Consider the following 20,105-nt stretch of genomic DNA (forward strand, 5'->3'; position numbering starts at 1 on the left):
GTCTTACAATGATGAAGAAATTATCACCCTATTTATCTAGATACATTTCAATACGATACTAGAACTTGTAGAAGGAAACAGTACAAAGAAAGGTAAGATATTTTGATTTTATTAGCATACAAAAGTGGTTTGTTGAATCTACTTTTAATGCGGTATCGTCAGTCCACCAACCATACTTTATCCGGCTCTCTAGACTTCTTTGAATCCAAAAATATAAGTTTTAAATCAATACCGGGTTCCACCTAGTGGTTAAAACTTGTTTTAAACGAAAAACATGCTTCATAACGGGGTGCCGCTTTATTCTACACTGTTCTCTCAAAAATCATTTCGTTTCACAGGCTAAAAGCGATATAACAGCAAAATAAATAAAAAACAATCAAACGGTGAAACATATGAAGTGTTTTGCTCCAGTTTGTCTAGCAACATAAATTAAACCCCAAATTAGAAAATAAAGGCAACTGACGGAGGTTGAATTGTATTTTAAAAATTGTAATCTGAAGAAGTTTAAACGGTGATTGAATTGTGTTATATACACTATATCTTACTCTGTGCCATCACCTTCCACTCTTCATCGCAGGTGCTGATACAAGGGTTTACAACAGGGGAGCTGCTAAACTGCAGTAAGCCAAGGTCTCTTTCCCTGAAACAAGTTATTTTAAGATCAGTTTTTTTTTTAATTTGATATTCACAAGGAACGGCAGAAGTTACAAAACAAGCAAGGAACAATTCAAAACGTTTAACGGGATTCTCCAACCCTCCCCGAAGCCCATTGCTATCAGTCTTTCATTTATTGTGGCAGCAGTTTCGCTCCAGCTCGTCAGTGGCATCGTTAGCCTTTGTCTGCTCTGGCAGTAGAAAGTTCCAGCATCTATGAAGTACAGTATGACAACTATTGCCGTATCAGCGGCCAGCGAGGAGGAATCCAGAGCTGTGCTCTCACTTTCTCTGCCGCGGTCGAACCCGAGAGCAGTTGTTTTTATACTTTTGTACCTTTCTGTGTGTAAAAAAACGTCTACTGCCCCCGCGTGTGTGAACACGTTATGGTGTTTCCTTCTTCATCTGATTACTACATGGATGTTCTTTGTTTCCTGTTGTGCTCCCTGTCACGTATTCTGCAAGTTTTAATGTATAAAGGGTTAGGAATGCAGTCCCGACGCTGCGTACTGTAGTAGTGAGGGTGAATTCAATAAACCGCTGTACTTCATCGTGCTGCCTCAGCGTCTTCTTTTCCCACATTGCTTTTATTTTTACTGCCCTCATCATGCAGTTATGGTACAAAGAAAGACGGTGGGTTAGGAAACTGTCAGCTTCGTATTAATTTGTCAATATAAGCAAATTGCTAACTGCTAACTACTGCATACTGTTGAGTCTTAAGATGCGGAGCGGTGTTTACTGGGCAGTGGCTAGTGTGAGAGAAGAACAAGTCAGAACAACTAAGGGCTTTCATCTCTGAGCTCCAACAAGTCTGTGTTCCAGACCAGCGACCTTAAATACCAGGTGCTATAATGATATTCTTTACTTCTGCAATTCTCATTTTTTTAGCTCTCAAATTTGGCCATTTTAAAGGCGTTCCACTGATCAGAGGAGGCCGTAGCTTACAAGACTTTCAATATTTTTATAGACAGACAACAAAAACACATAAAACAACAAAAATAATTGCCACACCACACTAGGCTATTTCGGATGTAGTTTTAAGTATTTAAGTAAGCACTATGTGTTAAGCATTACACTTATTAATTTCAGCAATGTTGCAAGCCTTTGTGTCTTTTAATATTAAATTGAAGGCTATGGCATTGTTTATTGCACCACTTCTTAGGCAAACTTACGATGGACAGAAACCTTTCTGGATGCCTAAAAGCGATCTTCAGAGAAGATTCCCATTTTAAAGCCAGTCTTTCTGCCCCCGAGGTTTTGCAGAGTGTCCCTGAAGCTGGATGAGAATTTGACGGTCATCGCCTCGAAGAAGACGTTTGTTGTTTGTTTCCCGAGAAGTCCCGTTCCCCCTTTTTCTATGGGTTGCTGGAGGCCAGTCCAGAAGACATCTCCTTCTGGGCCATGAGAACGCACACCTCATAAATGCGGAAGGAGGCAAAGGCAGCTGCAACCATGCAGGAAGCCCCCAGGATGTACCACCAGTTGAACAGTCCAAAGGAAACACCCTTTATGATGCTGTAGAGACCAAAGCACACTATTGCGACGAAGGACAGGATCTGGATGCACAGAGGTGGTCCAGATGCTTTCTCACTCATGATATGATCACACCGCTTCCCGCAGAATCCAGAAAACCTTCGCGGACTGGCACTCGGGAAAGTCTGGCAATGGAAAGGTGATGCTAAGATTCCTGAAGCATGGTGAGAAAAGAGCTGTAAGACAGGGATCCCTGGAGGAACACCTTGTGCACCGATGGCAGCACTTTATATTGTGTGGGCTGTCAGAGCTGGAGATACACTGACAAGGACAAGCCAGCACTCAACTCAATTTCATCAGCTCGAACGGGATAAACCTTCATTTTAATCTGTGTGAAAAGCTTGGAGCGTTAAGTGCATCATAGTACTCTCACAGCACATGGCTTTCTGGTTTGCTTGCATAGATGCAACTGTAGACGAAGATTAAATAACACATCTTAATTAATTCATAAAGCATGCCATGTAAGGGACACATTTACCGTGTGCAGCTGTTTGGATCCCACTGGCCACTAGCAGAAGAGTTGGTTTTGTACTGGATGTCTTTTACCAAATTATCCTTTCTGAATAAGCACAAAGTGGTGCCATCTTAGCTGTGGACTGAATGTGTAGTCCCATTCTTTTTCATTAATATAGCGTCTGCATGTGAACCTTCCAATCAGAAATGTTCTACATATATTTGAGGACAATTCAGCAGAATGCAGAGTCATAGTCACTATCTGTCATAAAGAAACATTCATATGTTGTTTTCCTATTTATAGAGAGATCATGTTAACAGATTACAGCTACTTGGAACGATGGCTTATTTGTTGTTGGCAGCACTACAACAAAGAAATAACAATCCTTGGAATAAAACATTTGAACGGCTTCAACACTGTGTATGTGATTTATGCACGTTCTGCAAGAACCACTGGTCCACAGTACTTGTTTAGATTTAATCACAGATTGTGCAGTTGTATTTGTGTTAGCTGTATTGGGAGCTTAATTTAAGCCTTCTTCTACAAAGCAATCACACTGAGTGCGTTAGGTGATGAGCTTCAACACAATGTTTTTTTTTCTATTTATTCTTTGTAGATGTGTTTTATGCCTCTAATACCGAAGCCTTATTGATCCAGCTAATTCAGAATAAGCTGATTTGGTTTTCTAAGTCTTATGCCAGGGGTCTCATACCTACTTCCTGGAGGGCCAAGTGTCTTCTGGTTTCAGGTTTTTGCTCCACTCACATTCCCAGATACAGTGCAGTACATAGCTGGTCTAATGAATTAGCTGCATAATTGCAATATGTCTAACCAGGCAATCAGGATATTTCAGTGTCACTGTATCGTTAATGTTTGGTGTAATCAACCATAAATGACCTTAAGAAAACTACTGTGTATGTCTCCATTAGAAAACAATTAGGTAAATTGTTTAATTGAATACTCAAATTGGAACCAAAAGCAGAGGCAGGATCACATGTGGAACAACAGACACAAGGTGTACTCTTTTAAAAGGACTTGTTCCAACAGGGCAGGTTTATAAAGCCAAAATGTGCATGATTATTACATTTGTGTCGCCAACTCAGTCTAAGTTTTGATCAAATTTTGTAATTAATCAGAGGATAATGTAGTATAGATACAGGTGGAAATGACACTGTATCAGACACACCTAATTACTTATATCCCACATGAATGTGGGGAATGTGGGGTGGTATGAAAGTGAAGAAATTAGCTAGGGCTGAAAACAATTACTATCCCCTCCAACTGTAAGATACTGCAGCTGGAACAGCTTCACTGATTGTTAATGTTAATGTTTCTTTATTAGCCCTATACAATTTCTTGCATTTAGGAATGCGTCTTTTCGCATACCCCAGCTTTTCTCCATGGAGACACAGACACAGAGACAGGGAGAGAAGCTTGGGGTCAGAGCGCAGGGTCTGCCATTGTACAGCGCCCCTGGAGCAGTTAGGGTTAAGGGCCTTGCTCAGGGGCCCAACGGAGTAGGATTCCTCTGCTGGCCGCGGGATTTGAACCGACAACCTTCCAGTCACAGGCGCAGATCCTTAGCCACAGAGCCACCGCTCCGCCCAATTGAGAGGCCCATGTCATAAATAAAACACAAGACAGGGTTTCTGTGCAGCCAAGGCTGAGAACTATTACAATGAGGTCTGTCAAAATAGATAAAATGGAGTAGTTGTTAGCCTGGTCATCTGATTTTTAGTGATTATTATTCGTCTTGAATTGTTTATAGATTTTTTTTATAGTTTAAGCATTTTTCTTAATTTGGCATTCCTCTTGAAAACTGAAGTGTGAGGAAGCTTCAGTGGATTCTTCACAGTTATTCTGGATAATTCTGTTTATTCACAAAAGCCAGTTGAATAAGGTTATATGCACATAAAGTAAAACTGATAATTGGCAACGAAAAAAATACTTTTATAACCCTTTTCTACAATAATATTTACATTTTAAATAGCAATGTATTATAGGCAAAATCAAGAAATCAGACAATTCATGAATCTTTTGAATAAGAGTAATTAGTGACCTACAACACGGTCATAGTAAGGGGATTACCTAAAAAGGCACTGAAAGGCTAATTAGATATCTTGGTAATGATGCTTCTTGATTGAAATTAAAGGTGGTTTGGTTATGGTTTATATTCTCCTAAATATGTGCTTGTTTTGATGTTATTATATGAGTGTCTATGTTTTCATTCCTAATATTTTATAATGTTACACAAAAAATGAATATCTCTATGCAGTAAAAACATTATTATTATTATTATTATTATTATTATTATTATTATTGAAACCAACTTTCATCGCCAGAAAGGACCAAATAAAACCAAATGCTTTTAAATAAATCATGTTAAGCTTTATTATTTAATTGTATGATGGTTACATGGAATCATGAAAAGGTTTATTTGTATTTTCATACAATGAAATTATGAAGGAAAGAATCTCTACATCTTTGTCAAAACACTTCAGTATTTGTTTGACACAGTTCAGTATTTTTTTTTTTCATTTAAATGTACAGGATTATCCTATTTGCATAATTATTGTACAGAGGTGTGCTTTTCCATAAAAAAGCCACCAGTTTTCTTAGGAGAATGTGAAGAGCAGATATAAAGAACAACCTGACAGAGTATTGTATAAAAGCAGTAAAAATATTTTAAAAACACAGATTCATCTGACTACAAAAAGACAAGTCTGTGGAATTAAACACAACTACCTGTAACACAAACTAAAAAAATCTAACAGTCTATTAACTTTTTCTAATAAAGGCGGGTTTGCACAATGCCTTTGCACAACATCATTCATTCCCACTCTCGGAGGCTGAGATGCAGCAGCGTGCAGGACATGGCTATTAGTTACAACAAGAGTTTTCTAGTTTGCGTAACTCATTTGATGATTGTAGGCTTTCTTGCTAAAGTATGTGAATGATGAGTGGGATGATGGATGGATTTACGTGGATGTAAATAAAATTTAGACAAAACACAGCTTTAAAGAGAAATTTTGTGAACTAATGACTTCACTGAATAGCACTTTATTTAAGTTTTTCTCATCTTTCTTGCAATGGTTATGCATGAATGTGAAATGCAAGTTTGTTTCGCTTGTTGATCGGCATGATTTCTCCGGTTTTACTATGGGTAAAAGAAATTAGAGGGCTACATTCCAGAATATAGTATATGAGTGAATGGGATGTGATCATTAGATTTGCACTATAGGCATAGAATTATGCTCATAGAATCTCCTCTAATAATGGCAGTGCAAGTGACAGCAGGTCAGTATACAGGCATTGTATACTAAATTTAGATGTTGAACAAATTCTAATTAACTGCTGGTGAGAAAGCAGAACAATCACCATGTACAGACATTTGAACTTTCATTCCATGACCAGTATACAACTGACAGAACCATCTTCAAACAGTAACAAAAAGCATTTAGTTTAATTTAATTCCATTTAGTTCAATCAACTTCCAAAACAAAAATGTGATATTGCGGAGTAATCGCTAACATCCATATTGCATGCTCTTGTCGTTGACCATAAATTATGAGATGGAAAAATTGTTAAGAATGCGGTCAAAATCAACAGTGTGTACTGAAAAACTTCACGACAATCCAAGACAAGGTGACAAGTCTTTATGAAGACTCACAGGCAAAAAACAGTGAAACAGAGAGAAGATGTCATAGGTGGTTTGGCCATACCATGGTTAAAGGCTCACACCAATTTGCAGATTATGTCAGTGAGTGGTGAAGCAGCTGAGTAGAAAGGTTTAATATACTGTCTGAGTTAATCAAGGAGGGTGTGTATTGGCCAGCACACGTTTAATGTGGATGTACTATTAAGTAACTTATTTTGCAAAAGAATGCCTGAATATATAGTACAGACCTTGCAAAAGAAAAAAAGGCAATGCCAGGTTTTAAGGAAGGCTAAAGATCCTCTTACTCTGTTACTGTTAGTAGATAGAGAAGTTATAACTTCTGCTTGTGCGCTGTGCCAGTACGTCCTTATGCCTTTATTTGTAAGTCCTCTCTACCTGTGACATGGAAATCCAGCTCAAAGGCCTGGGTTACCATTTCCATTTTCGAGGACTGGTTCTGGCACCACCTGGTCTCTCAGTTGAAGGTGTATTGCCAAGCAAGAGGCATGCCCTTCAAAATCCTGCTTGGTGCTTGACCATGCTCCTGATCAACCCCTGAATAATTTTCACACTTACAACCAAACTGTTATAACCTATGGATAAGGGGAGAGGTAGCATTCAAAGTATAATATTTATGCAGGACATGTGCTCAAGCTATGGCTACCACACAAGGGGAGCATGGGACAGCCTTGAAGGACTACAGTATGTTGCCATAAAAACCATGGCAGCAGCCTGGGAAGAGGTCAAGGTGAAGTTTTTTTAACAGTTCCAAGGGGTCTGAGGTGGCTTTGATCAACAAAGCGACCAGTGAAATCATCAGGCTGGCTTTTCACTATGAACTGAAACAGAGGTCGGAGGCATTAAAAAGGTCCTTCGACTCACACACTAAAGAACGTGTGAAGCAATACGTGACAGTGCTGGTGGTGCAGAAAGTAACAGAGGAGAGCTCTGAAGATCCAGACGTTGTCGGGGAGCTGAAATATTTTCACACCCAAGAAATTAGAAATCAACTCCTCTTTGCCATGCCTCAAGAAGATGGACCCTCATGCTTTCAGTCTCAGCTTCTACAATGTTTGAAGTTGAGGATATTGTCAACATTTCTGTAGTCCATCCTCCCCCTCTCCATCTAACAAGCCAACATCGAACCAAACTCCTTCACCCATTCTCGTGAGCAAGCCAGCTCTAGGAATTAAGGCATGTGAAGTTCAATGTTAAGCCAGTTTTTAAGATGTATTTTTAACAGAACATTGTTACATAAATTACTACATGAATAAATTAATATACTGTTTATTGTTATATATTTTTGAACATTATGTTTACTGTATGTACCAGATGTACTGTACCAGACTTTTTCTATGGTACCGTACGGTACTGTTAATGTTACACAAAGGGTGCATAGAATAGGATAAGATATGATAGAAAACTTCTACCTTCAAATTCTAGAATTCAGCGTACCTGCACACTAAATGTATATGAATGCATAAGAGTAACTTTTGACTTCAGCTTTACAGAACTGAACCCCTAAATCGGGGACTGTACATTATATTGTTTCCCTCCATTGTTATAACACTTATTTAGCCAAAAAAGATCTTCAAGTCCTCTGTCAAACTATACATCATTCATCTAAATATAGAGTATTTAATCCCTCAATTAATATCAAATCATTACAAAAATAAAATGCTACTACCTAATTTTATGCCAAACAATTTAAAATAATCTTTAAAAGGACACTGTTTTCTTGGAAATATCTGGTTTTGGAAATAATGCAATATTTTTTCCTATTGCATTCTCTGAGTAGCAGATTAAATTAAATACATTTTTTCCAAGAACATTCCATTTTTTGATTAGTAAAGCTGTAATAATGCTGCAAAAATACTTATAGAATAGAAATTATTCGTCTCTGATTTTAGTTGTATTCTAGTAACCACACATCCATCAGATTTTTTGCATTTAACTGTATAGATTCTTAACATTTTTTCAGCAATTTCGGTTTCTATAGAGTTCTAATTTGTTGCATTTTCCTGTTAATACGCAGAAAGCCTATAATGTAGTGAATGTCTGATTTTGTACAAGTTCTAAGTCTTATTGTTAAACACACCACTGTAGCAGCTTCATTCCAGTTACACCATGAGAAATGGACTTCAAAATGTCAAGTAGACTGCAGTCACACGAATGACTGAACCAAAGGCAAAATGTTGACTACAGTTAAATACATTTTGAAGCAATTTGGAAATATTTTACATTATTTGTAGGTTACTGTATGGCATTACTTTTGTTTTATTTCCAGTAGGTGGTGCTGCTTTACTAATGAACGTACATGTCTAACCTCCCTCAGTGAAATGTATTCAAAGAACAGTCTCCAAGGAAAAAGGTTTGGTCAGTAGATTACAGACTGCTCTCATCTCAGGCTTACAAGTCCTACAATTAGGAACTGGGCAAGCTTCCTTTGGCTCTAATGTCATCAGGCCTTACATTAACGCTGCTGCTGGTGTTTTTGTATAGTCTCCACTGCCATCTGCACAAACAGAAAGATGGAGGCTGCAATTCAGACTTTTGTGTCCATTTTGCAAGACGATGGTGTCTTGTAGGTGCATAGTTCGTTCAGCAGTGTGTCCTCAGTGACACATTCTTGATGTCATTTCCTTCTGCAAAGCAAACGAGAAAAAACAGAATGAATTGATACGTAATGTTAAACATAAAATAAAATCTTCCAGGGTCAGTATAGGCAGTGACCAGGATTTCTTTATCAGACAAAGCTAAGCTAAAATAATGATATGATGTATTATTTTAAAACACACCATTAGCCACTTGTCATATTAATATCCAGAGATGGATGGGATATCCTGTTCCTGGCTGCCAGCTGGTGATTCTATATAGCTGGGCAACTGTATGGTCATTGTAGATTTACAAAACCCACCAGATGTCCCACTGTTTCTTGTGTTTCTACTTCTGTCATACAGCTCTCTCCCTACACACATTTCCCCCTTTTTGCATCTGGGTCAGTGTCAGATTAGGGGTTGAGTACAGTATTAAAAACGCTAACTCTTTGATTATTTCAAGAAATCATTTGTCAACGTGATTTACAACAATTCTACATTTTCTTTCCTGATTTACAAAATGAATATCACAATTTTGTTTGTTTTAGACACCATAGATGCATATTAGGACTTTTGACAGAAATGTTAGACTTGAGACAAGGAAGTTCATTTGAGTTTTATTCTTTTGAAAAAATGACACCAGCAGAAGTTAAAATATTTCATGAGGGATTCTTAAATGACATTTTCTTAAAACAGGGGCTTAGAGTTACACAGAGTTCTTTGCTAATCAAGGTCACTCATTCTTCACAAGCATTTGTAAGAAATTATTTTAATTCACACTCCGGAGGAACTCCTAAACAAAAGAAAAATAGAGGTTTTACAGAATTTCTTTTCAGCATAGCAGAAAGAGAGAGACTGCAGTAAACAGAGTTTTGACCTTTTAAAACATTAATAAAAGACCAAAAAGTGGCACAAGTGAAAGCCATCTGTCCAGCTAGCAACCTTCTGTCCCTGCTGTGTGTTGCTGACCAGAATCAGGTTGGTTTAATAACCCATCTGGAGTCCCAGTCCCGGAGTGTGCTCCTCTACAGATTTAGTCATGCCACCCATTCCTTGACAGAAGGACATTTCTTTACTTCCTCTAAGTGATCCTCCACAGCATTCTGATGACGGAAACCCCAAGTTCACAACCGTCTTGAGACTTGGGTTTAGCAGCTATTGATGCTGAAGAAATAAAATATCTGTTGTTTCCCTGTTTTCTTTCATTGCACACATTTACAGTATCTTCTGTTCATGTCATAACAAAAGATGTTTTCACTGTATTTATTGTAAAATCAGAAAATTGTGTTCCAATAGCAAACAATAAATATTTCTTAACTGTAATAATTAAGCAAGCTATGGTTCTAAATTAGGTCAGTAATATAAAAGAGAGCCCCTTTATCTCTTTCCAAAATTTATTTTGCGAACCTTTTAAAGATTATGTATTGGAATAAAGGAACAAGTAATAGGTTTATTCCATGCTGAAAAAAAGAAGAAAGAGAACACAACGTTTCGGCCGTGGAGCCTTCTTCAGGCCCACGGCCGAAACGTTGTGTTCTCTTTCTTCTTTTTTTCAGCATGGAATAAACCTATTACTTGTTCCTTTGCAGCCTACGCATGCTGACGCAGCTACCCACCTGATGTATTGGAATAGCCTATTTCCACTTGAAATAAAGTAGACCACAATACACAAGCGATGTCTGCAGTTATTTATGTTTGATATGTCTGGTAAATGTACAAGGCTGATTGATTAATTATAGGCTTACTTAGTAAAGCTGGGAGTCTAAATTGCAGTTTCACCATGAAAAGTGAAAAGTCTAGGCTGAATGAATGATAAAATGCACAGGACAGATGTATCCCAAAAATATACAAATTGAAGGTCTGAAAGCTGTTGCCCATATAGTTAAATAAATCATCTGGGAAAATAAGGAGAAAGAATGTACATGACTGAGATGATAAAAATAACAGGATCCAGATAAGAAAAGAAATATGATTTGCTAGCTCAGGTAGAAAGAAGGACTAGAAAAAGGAATACTGCAATAGAGGCTAAAATGAATAATAAATGGTTATTTCAGTACTACAACTGCAAAATAACAGTAAAGGAAGCAGTAAGATCTGGGATGACAATAGGAAGTGCACTGATGATGCAAGGTAAATGGCTGACGTATTAGATGAGTATTTCACTCAGCGGTTCACTAAGAAGTCAACAACATGCCCCGGGCTGTGGAAAGACTGTATTAAACAATATCAGCATAGAAAACTAGAAGAGTTCAAGCTACTAGAAATACTTCAGATTAACAAACATTCAGGGCCTAATGGTACTCTATCAATTGTACTTTACTGGACTTTAAGAACCATATGGTGCTATACGTAGGCCATTAACACAACTTTTCCAACTGTCAATCAAGACAGGCTGTAGTAGGACCCATTAACTGAAACATACAAATGTAGTGACCTTTAAAGAAAAGAAAAAAAAACAACTAAATCAAATAAATACAGACCAATCCATCTGACTTCTGCTAGATGTTAAAATTCTAGAAACAATAATTAGAACAAGCAGTAACAATAACAGACACATACAAAGCATAATATATGGTAAATGTTTGGAAGGATTTTGATAATTCCTGATAAAATAATAATTCCTAAATTATAGCCATTAGGCATTCTGTGAAATGCGTGAGTGTCAAATATTCATACAGCAGTCCTAACAGTAACTGATAAAGGCAATCCTAAGGATTCTTTCAGAATCAATCATGAAACATGAACCAGAAGGAACCACTGCAAACAACACAGAAATGCATTTAAAACTGAAAACAGGAGCCATTTCGTTACACAAAGGGTTGTAGGAGTATGGAACAAGCTACCGGCCATGCTGTTGAAGCCGATACCCTGGCTTCCCCAAAGAAATGGCTGGATGGGATTCTTGGATTAGCTAGTAATTACTGTAAGTAATTAACTACCAACCACGGTACATGTAGGCAGGCTGAATGACCTACTTTCGTTGGCCGCTGGTCATACAGTATGTTCATAATGTTCTGATGTTCCACCTTAAGCTGGAAGTCAATGTACCTTTTAGAAATGCCAGAGGACACCATTTGCAAAAATTAAGCAAGTCAAGCTTAACGGATTTTAACATAGTGTTATCAACAGTCTGCTAATGAGGTGAAATGCAGCTCACTGAAACTACTCTGTGTAAGTCAGGAATTATGATCAATTTGTGAACTGACCATTTTACAGGCAGGTAATGTGTACTTGGTATAGTGGGTAGGACACTGGCAGGCTGTGGGTTCCAAACACAGCTAGGACACTACTATTGTCCTTTTAGCAACGTACTGCACTGCGTTAGCAAAATGTGTATAAAAGTAGCTTTGTATAAAAACATTAGCCAAACACGTTAAAATAGATTTTTAAAATTGATGAAAGAGCATTTGAGGCTAAATGGAATCTGGGATACCATCCGACTCTTATTTATATTCACACACAAGCACTTAGCTGTTTGTTTAATTAGCGCTCAGCCCAGTTTTGCAATTACAAGCAAGGAGGCTGTTCTTCATGGCTGCCTTATTATCAATGGGCAATTCCAGTTGTCAACACTGATTATACAGAAATGAAGTCTGTTCATCCAGAACATTTACACTAATTCTACAAACAAAATCTGTGGTCATGCCAAATCAAATGAAGTGTCCAATAACTTCATGATCTCGGGCCCACATGCCTTTTCATTTTCCTTTTCTGTTATGCAGTTACATTTGGAAAGGTCCATAGTACTAAAGTAAATGCTTTAGATGGTATGTACATATATATTGTAGAACGTACTGTATAGTAAACCATTTTACAATATTTGAATGTCATTAATCAATTTTAACAGGAAGAAGGATGATCAAAGGCTCTCTGCAGTTTTGTTCTTCACTGCTACATCAATTTGTTCTTCTAAATATATGGATCATTAAAGCTTTCTGATGTAGCTTCTGTTACTACATTACATTAAGTAACCAGCTAATTTTATTAGCTTGGCTATTAGCAGCTAATGGATCTCATCAAACAACGTCTGGGTAGCTTGTTCCAAATAACCATCACCTTTTGTGTAAAAGGGAAGGTCCAATTCTGAGTCTCTTTATCTCCTTGTGTTCCTTATCACCTTTTGTGAACTTTGAATGCTTGTCTCTTACCCCAACTGAAGTTTGAATGAAAATAAAAAATGCCATCATATCTTAGAAATGATTACACTTCTATGGACACACAGTTTAAGCAACATCAACACTATTTATTCACTCTTACAGGGCTGGAAAAGCAATAAAAGAAGTGCTTTCTTCAGCATGGTTAGAAGACACTGTACTGTAAAAAAGGTGCCGTCCTTCGGATGACACGTAAAACCGAGGGCCTATCTCTCTGTTGTTCATTAAAAATCCCAGGGTGTAACCCCAGTGTCCTGGCCAAATTTCCCATTGGCCCTTACCAATCATGGCCTCCTAATAATCCCCATCTGTGAATTGGCTTCATCTCTATGTTCTCCTCCCCACTGATAGCTGATGTGTGGTGAGTGTACTGGTGCACTATGGCTGCTGTCACATCATCCAGGTGGGGCTGCACATTGGTGGTGGTGGAGGGGATCCCCATTACCTGTAAAGCACTTTGAGTGGAGTGTCCAGAAAAGTGCTATATAAGTGTAAGCAATTATTATTGTTATTATATATTCCTTGTGCTGTGCAGATGAACGATTGGACCCACACTAAAAAACATATTTAAATGGTCAAACTTTCAAATGTTGTTGAATCTGGAATGCAAGGGGTTTAATACTGAACAAGAATTATTAAGGTACACCTCATGTGTATTCATACACTGTATAGATTTTTGTGTCGTCCTGTACAGAGTAAGTACTGAATTCACCCAAAGAGCAAAACAAAAGGAAAAAAAACTCATTTTGTCACTTAGTATAATTCTGCCCAGTTTGTAACCTATTAACATGACCTCATGTTTCTGTTATGAGAACTGTTTAACTTATTACTGCCTGATCACATTTTATAATACAGTTTTACCTCCAGCTTATACTGCAATGCCCAATGTCATCCCTCCTTTACTGTAATCAATGACTATTTTCTAACTACACATTGTTTACTGCTCTTTATTGTAGTAATTTATTACTGTGTATTTTGGCTAATACTTTGGATAAGGGCAACTGCTAAGCAATTACCATTATTAATGATCTAAAAATTATAATTATTCTCAGCCACTTTCAAAGCTTATTTAAATTCTACTTTCCAAATACTGTACATGAACGCTATTTTTAAAGGCTATCAAATTTAGGAATTTATTGTATTTCTTTGCCCTGGAGATCAGGCTCATGAAGTTATGGCTTTGCTTCTAACAGAAGCTTTCTTTTTTCATTGTCACAGTATGTTCTCCTATAAAGCATGTGCATTTCAAATGATTTTTATTGACTGTAAAGCGGCTGCCAAGACACAATAAGTGTCTTGTCACGCAATACCTTTTATACTCCAAGTAATTAAAACAAGAAATGCAGCTAATATCAAAGAACAGACTACCAAACAAAAAGACCTTGAATAAAATCTGTTATTACCTTGCCTGTTTTCCTGTTTTGCATTGCAAAGAAACTGGTTTCCACTGTTCATTCTATCTGTGTTTGGTTTCAAAGGTGATTTAGTGAACAGTAATAAAAACACCATATGCACATTTCACAAAGGTTTTAGCATAGATTTGTTTAGTGCACAGAGACATAATTGTTCAGTCACTTTAATTTCAAATCAAATATAAAAATGAACATAAAGCTACAAAACAGGCCATTTGGATCGACCCATCTGGATCTTTTGAGTCCTGGTTACCAATTCATCAGCGAATCACAGCCAGTCATTTCTGGGATCGGCTTTCTCAACTTGGCTGGGGTAGCTTGTGCCATACTCTCATCACCCTTTACCTTCTTAAAATAAAATATTCTGGCTTCTATTTAGGTTCTCGTTTACTCAATATACAAAATCCAGCATCAATAACAGTTTGAATTGAATAACTGAGTAACTGAGTTCTGGAAGTTTGGAATCTGATTAAAAAAACATATGGCTGATTTGATCAAACATGGGTCTTTTTGCTCCATTTCTAGAAGCTGATTTAAGCTTGCGTATCAGTTTACGAATACTGTCGCCCGGCCATCATCAGAAGGGCGTTTAATCCCAGTAAGGCCTGCAGCAACTGGACAGAACCCAGGGAATTACACCTGTGTAGCGCAAAACACCCGTTAACTTAGCCAGAATGTATTTGTAAGGCACTGGGAGTCCAATTTCTTACCCAGAGAAAACTATGCGGACATTTGTGGGAATTTTCATACTCCACACAGAACATGCCCCAGGCTAGGATCAAATACTGGACCCAAAAGTTGAGAGGCAGCAGTGCCAGCAGCAACGTAACCATATTTCCCAATTGCGTTTCCTTCTACAAAAATGTTTATTCTACATTTCCGGATGTAGATGATAAAGAGAAACGAAGCAGTGGGTATCATGTTATTATTTGCTCTGTAGATTCTTGAGGCTCATTTTGGATTGCACAAGTCGGTCTGCGATTGATTTTCACATACTGAAAACAAATAACTTACACACAGCAGAGAAAATCAGGCACAAATGACAAATCTCAACCTGTTTCACAGCACGTCAGCTAATAATCCAAGTTGTTTCCAAGCAACAGCTCATAACTGAGTAACAACGTTTATTTAACTGCACTTAATACTGTGAAGTACAGAACAATTTAGATGATTTTGCTCTTGAAGTTCTTTTATTATCAACCATACTGGGCCAAAATCTATGCTTTCTGAATGTGACCCTAATTTGTTTTCTCTGTACTATTTCTCCCTCGTATTTAACAACATTAGAAAGATAGGTTGCAAACAACATGAGGCCTCTTGGCTCATCTAGCAGATTATATCTGCTGCTTTTCATAAATTTTCATCCTGCTGTGAATTCTGTTTGGTTTCCTATTCACAAGACAGCCTCAAAGGAAATTCCTTCTCCAGGAAAAAATAATGAACTGTATGTAACATTATTACTAGTTTCCTACATTTGTGCATTTTGCAAAAATGACCAGGAAAATAAAAGCAGAAAAGGCACAAAGGTTCTGCCTACTAAAATGACCAAGAACACAAGTACATTAACTACTGCACACTGTACCTGAAGTCTAGTCATAGTGTTACATGAGCTCATTACCTGATTAGGTATTTAATGCATTTTAATGGGATCAGAACACATGCTATAGAACCGCTGTCTGAGTTTTTCAAGGCTGTTTAAAGATAAAGGAGTAGATTACATCATCAACTGTATATCTTTATGTAATGCCATTGTGTAATTTACTCATTCATTTTATGTGCAGCACACTGTTTAGAGTTTTCTTTGATACACTTGCTCCCTGTTAATTATTAAAGCTGTTTGAGCAGACAGGGTGATAAATTGGTACCACACCCAGGCCTGAAACATAATGTAAAAACATCATTAATTTAATGTACAGAACTGATAAAAATGTAATCTGACCCAAAAAGTCAACAACAGCCCATCATAAATATACTGCACAGGGGAAAGGTGAAAATACAAATGAATAACGATATGAATAGCACTCCTAACCAAAATGAGCAAAATCCATCCTCTCTTATGCCAAAATGTGGCCTATCCAGACTTGATTCCCATGATATTTTTAAATAAATTAATAACAACGCAACATAAATATGGCATTCCCCATTCATCCTTAATTTTAATCTAGAAAACACATGGTTCTTTCTCCTAAGCATTTCTCCAAACAGAATGAACAGCAGCTGAATGCACGAGTTCAGAATAATTCATCAATTGATTCATGTAATGTTGCTACTAATACTTTGCTGACGAGGGCTCTGGTATTTTCCCAGCAGGATCATGGGAATTCCTTATGATACCGCAGATAAAGCAGCAATTGTTTCCCTCAGAGTTTTTCTGATTTTGTTTTTCCACAGCCAATGGTGCCTGTAATATCTGTTACAGATTTCATTAACATGATGAACGTGGGACTGAAGGATTTGTGTAAGGGCTCCTGGGCTTCCTCTGCAAGGCAGGTTTTTAATCCCGAGAACATCACTTACATTGAACCACACCAGTAGTGACACAGAAGAAATCTGCATGCTCAAATAGCTGGCACAATGTAACTTTGCAAAACAGTCGTGTCATCTCAAAATGAGTCAATTGTTGTTGTTTTGGGGAAAAAGTCAAAATGTGGAGAATGAATTGATGAAGACTGTTTATGTTTTAAGAGGCTTTGTCTCTGTCTCTTGATAAAATGCTTTAAATTGTGTGGCAATGATATCCAAATATATCTCTAGCTTCTTATATACAGTATATATATATAAATAATTCAATACAATCTGTTATCCAATGGCAGCTACAGAATGGTATTTTGATGGAGGCAATTGGGAAGTGTTACACTGAAGCCATTAAACTAGTGATTTAAGTTAGGCAGATTGGAACAATCATTACCAATGACAACAGGATTGAGTTAAAGACCAGTGAATAAAACAGCTGTTGGGATTTGACTTCTATGAGTCTATCAAGTCTCTGAATAAGTAAAGCAACTTTATCTTGAGCTTGTAACATACTTTCAGACATGATATACAGCCCCACATACTGTATAAGGAACATGCCAGGAAGCAAAACTGAGCCCTCTCATATGTTAGGACATCATGAGATATAAGAGGAAATACTGCAGAAAAAATAATTTTCTCTTCTGCAACAATGTATAATGACATGCCTAAACAGCTCCATGCTTACAAAAATAGATGCTGTGGCCTTATTTAATTGCAGATTCAAATTTAAGGCCGTGGGTGGGCCGGTGTTATCACACACCTGTCTTCACGTGATCAATCGTATACAGTAAATGTCTCAGTGAAAAAACAGCAACGATAACGGTCTTTCATTAGTATGGTTTTCTCTGTTTTTAGGTAAACAGACAAAGTACATATTAAGGATGGAAATGAGAGAATCATTTTTTACAATGGCAGCATGACAGACTTAGATGACTAACAGGTAAATGACTCCGGGATAAGGAACGCGACTGGTCCGCTCCTCCGCGCACACTCACCAAGGGCTCCAGCTCCTTGCGGTCTATGAGGTGAAGCTCAGTCACAAAGTAGTAAAAGTGCTTGTAGCAGGTGTTGACGTGGGCCTCCGCGCCCATGACGATGATCCGGTCGAAGTGGTGGATGTAGACGTGCACGAACACCCTGAAGAGCCGGCACAGGATCTTCTTGCAGATCTGGATGAAGTTCTTGGGAAAAGGGATGCCTGGGAAGACAAGCAAACACCAGCTGTCAAACAACACAAACAACATGGCCTCACCCAGCCCCCTGCCACGTGGATCTCCCGGCTGTGCTCCAGTTAGAAAACCACCGATCCGCTTGAGCACGGCTGATGAACACACTCGCAACGATATGTTTATGTCCTTACATGCTCGATAACTGGTGCTGATCAACGGTGCAACTTCATGATGTGCTGAGTAATTTGAGATGTTTGATATGACAGAAAAACAACTCAAGCTGTCAAAGATCAGAGCAGGGCTGCTCATGGTTCTTCTCTCAAAGGCCCCTGGTAAATAGTTCTTGCAAAGAACAGTTAGACAGTTATTGCAAAAGATTAAACTCTCTGTTGATTTAGAGTCGTGCACAAATTATTAAAAAGACTGCTTGGATGATATGCAACATTCTACTTCCTGTTATTTCTCAAGTTGATAAAAATCAAACGTCAGATACATGTTGCTGTTACTAGGGCTGAGAGTACACAATGAAAAAGTTTTCCTTGCCTGTACTACCCGAGAGCTATTTTTTTTAACAGGATGAAATTCTCTAAGCCCTTTTAAAAAGATTAAATTATTAAATTATTAATAAAACAATTTTCTTTAAGTAAATCTTGTTTAAGACAGTTACTATATCAATGTACCCACTTATGTTAGCACCGAGCTTGGAAAATGCGCTGAGCTATGCAGATCGTAATAGTAACATGAGTGATCTTTTACAATTAAGTTTCATTTTTAAATCCTGTAGATGTTAGCTGTTTCGGTAACAAACTCCAAACTGCATGTCTCAGTCTCAAGGTTATGTCTCAGTGAATGAACTCAATGGAGTCAATCAGGGAGCATTTCAATGTCACTATCCAACATTCAGCTGTCTGTAAAAACACTTATTAAACAAAAACATTAAGGGAGAAACCTGGTACTTTCATTGTCTGAGAAGGAATGCATCAAAATGCTCATCAGAATTGCATAACAACATATTAGGAAACCTATGGAAATATGGGAGCACTGTCAGCCCGTTTTGTAATATTTTAAATCATATAATCTTTTCAGTTCATGAATAAAGTGCTTCAGAACTAACAGCAAAGTCATAGCTTCTACAGAACCAATAAACCTTTGAAAAGATGAAAATAATTTGATGAAATGACTGTTATTGTCTTTGAGTGGCTGTGTGGTCTCCAGTAGGTGGGGCGTGGTGTTGAACTAAAAAGGATTGTTTCCTTACAAAAGCACTTTGTTACTGAAATGGACTATGAAAATGCAGACTCTATGCCAGATAAAATGTAGGAAATGTCCATCTTGACATTTAAGTAAATCTCACATTATACAAATGTTGTTAAATCAAAGCAAAAAACATTCAAAAAATCAAAATAATTTTTAATTTATTTTTACAAGTATGTCTATGCTAGTTTATCAGTGTTATTATTGTCATCAATTAATTCAAATTGTTCATGGTACTATGTGCATGGAATATGGTATTTGTCCTATATTACAGCATTACTTAAAAGGTTTGATTAGATCATGGAGTCTACCGTCCCTTTTTAGCTAAAGAATGCAACATATTTTGTGTTAGATATGTAAGAGTTAACTGTTCTTTTTTTCCTTTAGAGTGTATATTTTAATGAGAAACATTACTGTTAGCAAGGCAGTAGAGGCAATTCATTTGTGTACATTCTCCAGCGGCCACCAGGGGGCCAGTAGGCACTGGACTACTTGACGATGAAGCAGCCTCCCTTCAGACTAACCCAGCAACAGGGACCATTAACAACTACTAGGTTGCAAGGCAATAAAAAGAAAGGGACACCCTACCCTGCTGGTTAAGCTTGGTGGATGAAGTTCCTGTCTTGGACACCAGAAATGCTGACAGCTTGAAGACTGTCCCTTAATCCCAAAGGAAAAGCAGACCACAGTGTGCTGTGTGGCAGTC

At 37.6% G+C, this 20,105-nt stretch overlaps 1 protein-coding gene across 1 annotated transcript in view; it reads right to left on the bottom strand.

The window, feature by feature from the left end:
* Positions 1–5,007: 5,007 nt before the first annotated feature.
* The window catches only part of LOC102694195 (MOB kinase activator 3B), a 53,134-nt gene continuing 38,036 nt past the window's right edge, over positions 5,008–20,105 (bottom strand). The window contains exons 3-4 of the mRNA XM_006626578.3: positions 17,972–18,174; positions 5,008–8,944 (exon numbers count right to left, since the gene is read on the bottom strand). Of these exons, the coding sequence (XP_006626641.1) occupies positions 8,915–8,944; positions 17,972–18,174 (233 nt within the window). The 3' untranslated portion in view covers positions 5,008–8,914. The remainder of the gene's footprint in view (positions 8,945–17,971; positions 18,175–20,105) is intronic.

Source organism: Lepisosteus oculatus, chromosome 3, assembly GCF_040954835.1.
Source record: "Lepisosteus oculatus isolate fLepOcu1 chromosome 3, fLepOcu1.hap2, whole genome shotgun sequence".
NCBI lineage: Eukaryota > Metazoa > Chordata > Actinopteri > Semionotiformes > Lepisosteidae > Lepisosteus > Lepisosteus oculatus.